This window comes from Chaetodon auriga, chromosome 15 (assembly GCF_051107435.1).
Source record: "Chaetodon auriga isolate fChaAug3 chromosome 15, fChaAug3.hap1, whole genome shotgun sequence".
Taxonomy (NCBI): Eukaryota; Metazoa; Chordata; class Actinopteri; order Chaetodontiformes; family Chaetodontidae; genus Chaetodon; species Chaetodon auriga.
The window spans coordinates 486,646-496,223 of NC_135088.1; the positions used below are offsets into that span (position 1 = coordinate 486,646).

Here is a 9,578-nt window from a genome sequence, read left to right on the forward strand (position 1 = left end):
CAAACGTAGCGCAGTATGTAACTGATTCATGTGTAAGGACACACACTGCAGGAAATACACACTTCTGTAAATATCAACTTGACTTTAGGCTACATTTAAAATGTGATTTAAAATATATTTAAATGTTTTAACTGACAACGAAATTAAAGTGTTTTAACACCACTTCAGAGGAAGCATTAATTGTTTGGTACCAGGATGATTTCCTTGAACAATTTTATTATATATATATATATATACACACACACGTGTGTGTGTGTGTGTGTGTGTGTGTGTGGTGTATATATATATGTTTCATTTTGTGGCTCTTAACTAATTTATTTCCTGTTTATTGGTCGCGCTGTATGATTATTCATCTTTTCACGGACGAATAAATAAAATCTTTGACCTTTGACTATGACAGAGGGCGGAAAGGAGAAGAAGCGGAATAAACAGCTAAATAAGTACATGAATGCATGAATGCATGAATGAATGAATGAATGCATGAATGAATGCATGAATGAATGAATGACGCTGACCTGCCGTCACTCTGACTGACGACATGTTAGTCCTTCTCTCGTCTCTTTACCGTCATTTGTAACTTGGCCTCTTTTCCTTTGATGGCAGCCTTTGAAATGCAGAAGCCGACTGTCATGCAAATGAAGGCCGATAGAGAAGAGACTGCAGGCCGGGGGAGGGAGGGGGGAGGACGGGGAGGCTTGATGGAGAGGTCGGGGAGGCTGACCTGCTGTGGATTTGACTCCAGCCTGCTACCAGTCTTCTATTCTGGCTTTGAGAGGATAAAAACATTTGGTAACAGGTGGTTTATGTCTGTGGTGACTGCGAGGATGAGGAGGATGAAGTGGAGGTGAGGTGAGGAAGAGCTAGAGAGGAAGACAGTGAGGGAGAGTGTGTGTGTGTGTGTGTGTGTGTGTGTGTGTGTGTGTGTGTGTGTGAGAGAGAGAGAGAGAGATAAGAGCAATAAAACAGCCCATGTGACTACAGCAGCTTTTAACGGGCAGCTGATGGAGAAACCACACACACACACACACACACACACACACACACACACACACACACACACACACACGCCCACAGAGAACAGGTGGAGGTGTGCACAGGTAGAGAGGAGAGGGAGCATAGGCAGTGAAGCTCACTTTACCTGTAGATCAGGTGCGAGAGGTGCGGGGAGAGAGAGGCAGGCTGGATCCGCAGTATGCTGAGGGAGTTCCCTCACCTGGAAAGATGTACGTGAGTTACCTGCAGCTGGATAAGGACCCCACGATGTACCCGCACCAGAACCCGGTGGCGCGCCACCCGGGCCTCAGCCTCAGCCCGCAGAACTTCGCGGTCCCTGCACCACCGCAGTACTCAGACTTTGCCGGCTACCACCACCACCACCACCACCACGGCATCAACAACGACCTGCACCCGGCTCAGCAGGCCGGTCCGGGTGCCGGCGGCTGGAGCTCGGCGTACCCGCCTCCTCCGCCCACACGGGACGAGTGGTCGTCCCACCACTATGCTGCTGCGGCCGCGGCCGCCGCGGCCGGGGGGCCTCCCAGCGCGTCCACCGTGCCCGGCGCGGTGGGTCCCACCCTGGGGTTCAGCCCCCCGGATTTTGCCGGGCAGCCACCTGCACTGCTGCCCGCTTCCCTAAACGCGGGGCAGCTGTCCCCCGGATCCCCGCCGAGGAGGAACCCCTACGACTGGATACGACGCAGCTCCGCACCGCCCTCCAACCCAAGTAAGACCCGGGACGACACTTGTCGGCTCTTAGCTCATATTCATATTTATTATTTCCTGCAGACAATGTTCCCATAATATTTCAATAATCCCTCGAATATTTCTGTAGAGGGTTTAACAAAAAGCCCAATATTATTCCTGTTACTGCTATAATAGCATAATAACCTCTTTGGAATTTCCCCTCGCGGGACTAATAAAGGAATATTGAATTGAACTGAATTTTGACCACTTGAATCCAGTTTAATTTGGTGAATTTTGACAGTTTCATTTTAAAGGCCTCAGTCAGCGCGCGGTTTTCTTTTATTCCCAGTAAAACAAACAGACTAACATTTCAACAGAAGACAGATAACAGAGTGATACTCAAATGTCTGCACATTTGTGCTCAGTGCAGAGATCAGCAGCAGCTGACGGGAAACAGCACTTTTACTTTTAATTAAGGGTGTGAATGAATTGCTTCGGCTCTTCTTGATGTCTCTCATCGTCATGTAATCCGCCTGTTCGTCAGTCTGAGGTGAAGTTTCACGAAGCTGAAGCGCTTTTGAAACCGAAAAAAAGGTTAAGGGAGAAATATTTAATATAACAACAACGCCAGCAATAATAATGTACATTCATTTCTGCTGTAAATCTGTCTCCATCAAACAACAGCATAATAATAAAGAGATAATTAGAATAATATACGTCGTATCCAATAATAAATTACTAGAACTACTAGTTCTTTGATATTGTCCTAGTTTCGATTTGAAGGCTTAAACTTAGCTGATTTATGCATAAAAACTAAATTCGGTTTTCGCCATTGGCCTTTTACTGCTCCTCTCTTTTATTTTATTTTATTTTTGGGAATATTTGTTGAGTTTTTGTCCATTTCCCCCCCAGTTTAACTTTCTTTAGGGACGTTTTTCGTGTTGCACGCTCCTGGGTGTCAGGTTTGGGTTGTAAATTGTTTTTTTGTTTTGTTTTGTTTTGTTTTTTCTTTTTTCTTTTTAATAATCTCTCTGTGTAAACTGCAGCTGTGAGCATCATCGATCAAAATATCTCATCAGCTGCAATCAGGAGAAAAAAAAATAACAACCTATGAAGTGAGTTTACGGTACGTCGTCCTCTCCCCACCGGCTCCCGTACCGTCCTGGCGCGGATCAAACGTGGGAGCCGGTTTGAAGCCGTTGTGATGTAAATGTCCGATGTGACTCCGGGCGGCCGAGCTCGGCCTTTGTCCTCCGCTTGTCTCTGGGCGGAGAAGACAAGAGTTTACCAGAAAGTTCCCACTTTGAAGTGTGAAGTGTGACCTGTGTGTGTGTGTGTGTGTGTGTGTGTGTGTGTGTGTGTGTGTGTGTGTGTGTGTGTGTGTGTGTGTGTGTGTGACACCACCGGTCTGATTTTGACGTCTTTGTTTTCAAGCCTCACCTGGTTTTATCTCCCAAAGTGCAGCAGAAGAGGTACTACTCACATCCTGTAAACGTAGTAATACCACAGGGTGAAAATACTCGTTACAAGTAAAAGTCCCCTTATTTCAGTGAAAGTATGTAAGTGTTATCAGCTGAGAGTACGTCAAGTAAAAGTACTCAAAGAGCAGTAAAATGTTCCCTGTCAGTGTTTCATTATTACTGCTTGGTCAGTGTTCGCACGTCACTGCTGTTTGAGCTGCAGCTCGTTGAACTCCTTTATTTCCGGTCGTCCAGTTTAATCCACAGCGGTGCATCAGAGTCTGGGAGATCATCGTATGTTCGTAGTGTCGCTGTCCTGTGAGGACCTCGTATCTCTAAAAAGTTTCAGGAGTTTTCAGCTTTGTGAGGATGCATACTCAAAACCATTGGAGATACGTGGTTTTCACTGGACAGGACAAGCATGAAAATTGTAATCTGAACAGTAAAGCTGTGAGACAAATGTGGTGATAATAATAATTACTAATAATTAATAATTACTTGTAAGATGTGGTGGAGTAGAAGTACAAAGTAGCATAAAATGGAAAGAGTCAGGTAAAGTACAAGTACCTGCAATTTTTAGTTAAGCACAGTACTTCAGTCAATGTATTTAGTTACATTCCACCACTGCATACTGCAGTTTATTTTGAGTTTTCAGTCCCACACACACCATCCTGCTGCCCAGATACTCACTAGAGCACCAATTGTAGATTAATCCACCACTGAAAATAGTCCCCAACAAACGTAAAAACTACAGCGAGAAGCTGTTTTGAGAGTTTCTGAACTTTTTGAGATGAAACTATATATGTGTGAGGTGTTTAGTGCCTTCAGTAGGAGCCAATGGGCTTAGAGCTGAGAGCCACGGACAGGAAGCCAGAAAGAACTGAGGGCGCGTTGTTGGTTTATAAGTTGATGACAGTCAGAGAAATGTCAGCTTATCCTTTAATGTCTGACGTCAGTGTGCAAACCTGCCTTTCTGAGTACAGAGTGAAGCAGCTCAAACTCTGATCACTTCGTTTTAATTCAGTTCGGCTTTATGGCTGCAGAGCTGCAGATGTGAGGGTTAAGGATGCCTTTCCCTGTATTCACTGTTATCTGCAATAATGAACTTTGACTGACATGTTTGTTTGCCGCCAAGTCAGATATCTTTCAGGAACATCAGAGTTTCCCCGTCATAATTACTGACTTCTTGGAAACGGTTAATTACGGCAACCTCGAGGTAACAGAAAGAGAAAGCAGTACGAAAATGTACCCATGAAAACCAGACTGAGTCTTTCAAATATTCCACATACTGTCTTTTCTTTGTAAAGTACATGTTCAGGATTTTTTTTAGCAGTTATTTTTGGGTGGCTGCTGGGGGGCCTCTTACCCCAGTATTTCTAAAATCCTGGCTAAAGACCTGCGTATCGACATATGCAACCAGTGCGGAAGTAAATTTTAAAGGAACAGTTCAACATCTTGTGTTGGTTTTCTTTCTTCCTGAGAGTGAAGCTCCTTGAAGACGGGCTCTGTGTCAGTAAACGCGTTGGCAATTTAATAAGCAGTGTTGGAATGTAACTAAGTACATTTGCTCAAGCTCTGTAGTCAAGTACACATTTGAGGTACTTGTACTTCACTAGAGTGTTTCCATTTCATGCTACTTTCTCCTTCTACTCCACAACATCTCAGAGGGAAAAAATCAGCAGATGAATCCATAATGGAAATGATCATTTGATCACATTAAATGATGAGGAGAGGAAACGTGTCGGTGGATTCACTGCGAGAAGCTCAAACTCATCATCATCATTATATTCTATTAAACAGTTTTTTCTATACTGATGCAGACAAAAACTAAATATCATTACTTCACCGTATTATCTGATGTACACTCTTATAGTAGACAGTATCATATTACTCTTACGTGTACTTTGCTGCTGCTAATTTCACCACTAGGACACTTTGCTTGAGACAGTACTGCAGTATCAGTTTGAGTACAACACCTGTCGTGTGTACGCTGTGTATGTGTACTGTTCGCCTTGTAACATAGAGTTTAATTACTCTTTTATAGTTTCTTACTTCATTTGATAGATTAGTTAGTTTTTACTTTTCTATGTTTCTCTGTGTTGCCTTTGTGCTGCTGCAGCACCTGAACTGATCAATAAAGGTTTACCTTAACGGTTAAATTCAAAAATGTTCTGCCTCCTTCAAATCTTAAAGGTTTTCTGGCAAATATCACAGATAGATCAAACCAGCAATGTTACATATTCCAAGCTGGAAAAGGTCTTCAGGTAAGTGATAAGAAGGGAGTTTGAATCAGGTCGCGCTTAGCTTAGCTTAGCTTAGCTTAGCTTAGCTTAGCTTAGCTTAGCTTAGCACAAAGACTGGAAGCAGGGAGAAGCTGCTCGCCTGGTTCTGTCCAAAGTTCAAACGATTTCTGAATGAGTTTGTGTGACAGAAACAGAGCTGTCTGCTCTCTGTTTGTGCCTCTCAGACAGACTGAAGAGCTCCTTGATTTACGCTCCTTCATTAGCGTCTCGGCTCTCTCGGCTCTTTATCTGCCCGGCGGAGAATCAAACTGTTGGTTTTTACTCTCTGACAAATGAAGCAGAAACTGGACAGTTCAGACAGATGTTCTGCCCGAAACTAAAATGTTTGAGTTGTAATCCGCCCTGGTGACCGATTAGAGGACAGACGGTGTGTGTTTAAAAAAGAGAGACTCACTTATTTAACTGTTGTGTGTTTAGTGTTAATATTGAATCAGTGTGAGTTACAAAGAGCTGAAGGCCTTTTAATTAACTTAAACACTGTGTGTGTGTGTGTGTGTGTGTGTGTGTGTGAAACATGTGCCTTCCTAAAGTCTGCATTGGTTCATAGATAGTAGAGGCTGCTGGTCGATGTTTCTGCTCTCACAGTTGAATGTTTTTGACCATCTTGACCAGCAGAGTTTCTTTTATTGAGGCACTTTGATTTGTCCGTGTTTGCGTGCTTGCTTGGTTCCTCTGTGGCAGGCTGGCATCACTTCACTCATACTGGGCAAATCTGGAGCTCTTGATTTAGGTTCAGTGCTAATGTATGAAGGTTGGGATGGTGAATGGGCGAGTAGCATGTATTGCTTGTTTCTTCTGTTTTGATGTGTTTACAGTCATGCTAGCAGCTCTGTGAGGCTGTACATAGGCACAGTGGAGTCTTAAAGCTAATTGCTAACATCGGTGTGCTAACATAAACACAGTGACAATGCTTAAATGGTGATGTTTATCAGATAAAATGATACCCAGGTTCATCATCATAGTTTAGCATGCTAGCATGCTGAAGCTTAGCTCATTAGTTAACACTAATTAGCACAAATTGCACAACAGTTGCTAGCATAGACAACAAAGTTAGCAATGCCTGTAATTTGTTATCAATGTTGAATTAACTGCTGAGAGTAAAGGTTCACAGATATACAGGCTGATGTTGGGTTTAGCTTCTGTTCTGTGAAATTCAGTTTCAAAAGAATTAGAAAGCTCTGTGAGTTTGAAAGCCAGCGCTGCGCCTGCATGCTGAATGAAGTTTAATGGTCATTTGTCCACTTCTTTGATTCCATTTTCACAGCTGGACCCTCTGGGAGTGTTGAAGTTTAACTGTAACTCACGAACACTGAGTCCATAAATGAATAAAAGCAGATAGGGTTCAGTTTATGCAAATCCAGCTGAGGCGGATTGTCTATTTGAATACAGGAGTCATGAAGAGAACCCACGATCCATCAGTCTGTCCAGGCACTGATGTCAGTTTATGTGAGCAGTTTATAACACATAATATAAAATACTACGACTCCGTACGCTTCATTCACGCTTTACATACTAACAGTTGGTGTGATTTTGTGCTGTTGAAGTGGAATCATTAAATGTGGGAGCGCTCAAGCAACAAAATTAACTGATTAAATAAAAACTCATACTGGATCCTAAAGAGTAAAGAACTAAAGAAAAGGCATTCCTTCTAAGTAGCATGAAGATGCGATTCTTAAAGGTAGAGCATGTTAGCAAGGAGCATGGAGTTTAGCCAAGATCATTTACGTGTCTTCAGAAGTTCCACACATGACTTTCTGTAAGACCACAGATTAAACAAACAAGGTATAACACGCTTCACGAATTGTCCGCGGTGTTGGAAGATAATAATCATATTATGGTTATTAGCACATCAGTTAACCTGGTCACGTTTCTGTGCTTTACAGACGGAAAGACGCGGACTAAAGACAAGTACCGGGTGGTTTACACCGACCACCAGCGGCTGGAGTTGGAGAAGGAGTTCCACTACAGCAAATACATCACCATCAGGAGGAAGGCGGAGCTCGCCACAGCGCTCAGCCTGTCAGAGAGACAGGTGCGCCACAGAAAAAAAAAAAAAAAAAACTACTAATTTTTCACATTTTTTTCCCCTTTTTTTCAATCAAACGTTACTCAAACAGCAGGAAATAGTGCATTTGTCGGGAACTATTATTTAGTGGTCCAGTGAGTCTTTGGGGCAATGAAGGAACATGTCAGGCAGAGCAACAGTGAGGCTCACTGATGTGTTTCTATGGTTCAGAGGTAGAAATATATCACGCTTTGGTACATACAATACTTGGTTTTTAGCCAAGCTAGCAGCGTGGATGTAAGGATGCAGTGACGGTCTCTCAGTCCTTCACTTTGGTCCTGACTTAAATACCTAAACAATTATTGATTGTCAGCAAGCTAACTAGCACCAAGCCACCAAGCTAGCACTGACACTGAATCTCAGCTCCTGCTCCACCAACCAGCCTGGGATTAAGGAGAAATTAACCTTATTTGCAGTAATTGGGCTAAAATAAAAAATGCAATGCAGTGTTAAAATGCAATACACTAATATGGTCCATTTAAAAGATCCTTAAAAGTTGTTTTCCTGAATCGTACTCATATCTGGTTTATGTAAAAGCAGACTGGAGGTATTCACGTTAGTAAAAACACCTTTTCTTCTGCATCAGGTGAAAATCTGGTTCCAGAACCGCCGGGCTAAGGAACGCAAAATCAACAAGAAGAAGCTCCAGCAGCCGGCGTCCTCCACAACCACGCCCACCCCTCCCACCGGCACCAATGGCAGCGGAGGAGGTGGCAGCCTCCATGGAAACGGTGGGAGCAGCGTCGCTATGGTGACAAGCAGCAGCGGCAGCAATGGGCTGGTGTCCCCTTCGTCCCTGCCTTTGAATATCAAAGAGGAGTACTGAGGAGGAGGAGGAAAGAGATGTTTTATTGGACGCTGATGTCGGGGAGGTGGACTAAAAATTCTCCCCTACAAACTGAAAAACTTTTGCATCACATCCTGCTCTCCAACCTTTCTGTCCGCCCTCTTAAAGCTAAAGTTTGTTAAAAATTCGAGAAAATGTCAATGGGCGAAGTCGCCAGTGACAGTACTTCTTCCCCCCTCAGACTGTTGCAGATAATTCCTAACTGTGATTGGTTGTTTGCTTGCTGGGACATCGTCTGGTGAAATCAGGCTGCAGAAGGAAGCTCAGCCTGTTTGGTTGCTTTTATCACATCTTGATCTCTCAGGTGAAAACATTTTATGTCCTGAACTTTAATTCAACTCTTCACTCAATCCACCGTTTGTTTGTCCAAACCTTATTTTAAATTCCAGTGGAGATCCAAAAATTCCCAAAGATACCAAAATGATGTACAAGACATGTTGAATATTTCCATTTGATGGAATGATGCAGCCATAAAAACATGTTTGGGGTGTGAATATTTCACTCAGTTTATCATTTAGCTTCAGTGAAGAGCTGCAGCAAGCAGATACAGAATATATATGATACTGTCAGACAGTGTGTAAAATGTTTGTTTTTTAACTCTAAAGCTACTTAAAAAGAGAGATATTGAAGGTAAATACAGTTTCCAGATGTCTGTTTTATGATGCATTTAAAAACACATGTCCTGCTTCTTTAAGAAATGTTTTCTCATCTTATAGAGGGCAATAAAATCAATGTCCATTATCTATGTGATCTGTGACTGCAGAACATGTGAACCACCAACTTCTGAGGACAAACCTGCATTTAAGTGTGAGCCATGTAGAATTGCCTATGGGAAAAATGAATAAGACTTTTACTTTTAGAACCAGGTGCCCACAAAATAACTCCTCACACTTCAAAAAAACACAAAACAGGGTCTGAAGGTCATCTGAAGGTCGTCTGAAGGTGTCCTGAAGGTCGTCAGAGTTTTGTTTCTGTTTCTTTCTGGGAACTGATCAAACTGATCCATCTGACTGTCAGCTGTCTTGTCATTAGCACACATGGGGCTCATTTCACCAACAAACGAGCTTCCATTAGCGCATCTCGTTTCATTAAGTTGCGAGTGACAGTCAGTTAGTGAAATGTGACGTAGGCACTGGTGGACAAAGTATTCACATCCTTTACTGAAGCCGTAGCATCAGTACCGCACTGTAAAGATTCAATTAGCTCAATCTTAAACACCT

General features: G+C 42.9%; 1 protein-coding gene across 1 annotated transcript; it reads left to right on the forward strand.

Moving 5' to 3' along the window:
* Window positions 1-1,221: 1,221 nt before the first annotated feature.
* cdx1b (caudal type homeobox 1 b) lies at window positions 1,222-8,337 on the forward strand. Its single transcript, XM_076749642.1, has 3 exons — window positions 1,222-1,723; window positions 7,330-7,478; window positions 8,098-8,337. The coding sequence occupies exons 1-3, from the start codon at window positions 1,222-1,224 to the stop codon at window positions 8,335-8,337; spliced, it is 891 nt and encodes a 296-aa protein (XP_076605757.1).
* The last annotated feature ends 1,241 nt before the right edge of the window (window positions 8,338-9,578 follow it).

Coding starts and splice junctions, on each gene's coding strand:
- cdx1b (XM_076749642.1), top strand. CDS start 1,222: ATGTACGTGAGTTACCTGCAGCTGGATAAGGACCCCACGATGTACCCG. Junction 1,724..7,329: donor CGCACCGCCCTCCAACCCAA/GTAAGACCCGGG, acceptor TGTGCTTTACAG/ACGGAAAGACGCGGACTAAA. Junction 7,479..8,097: donor TCAGCCTGTCAGAGAGACAG/GTGCGCCACAGA, acceptor CTTCTGCATCAG/GTGAAAATCTGGTTCCAGAA.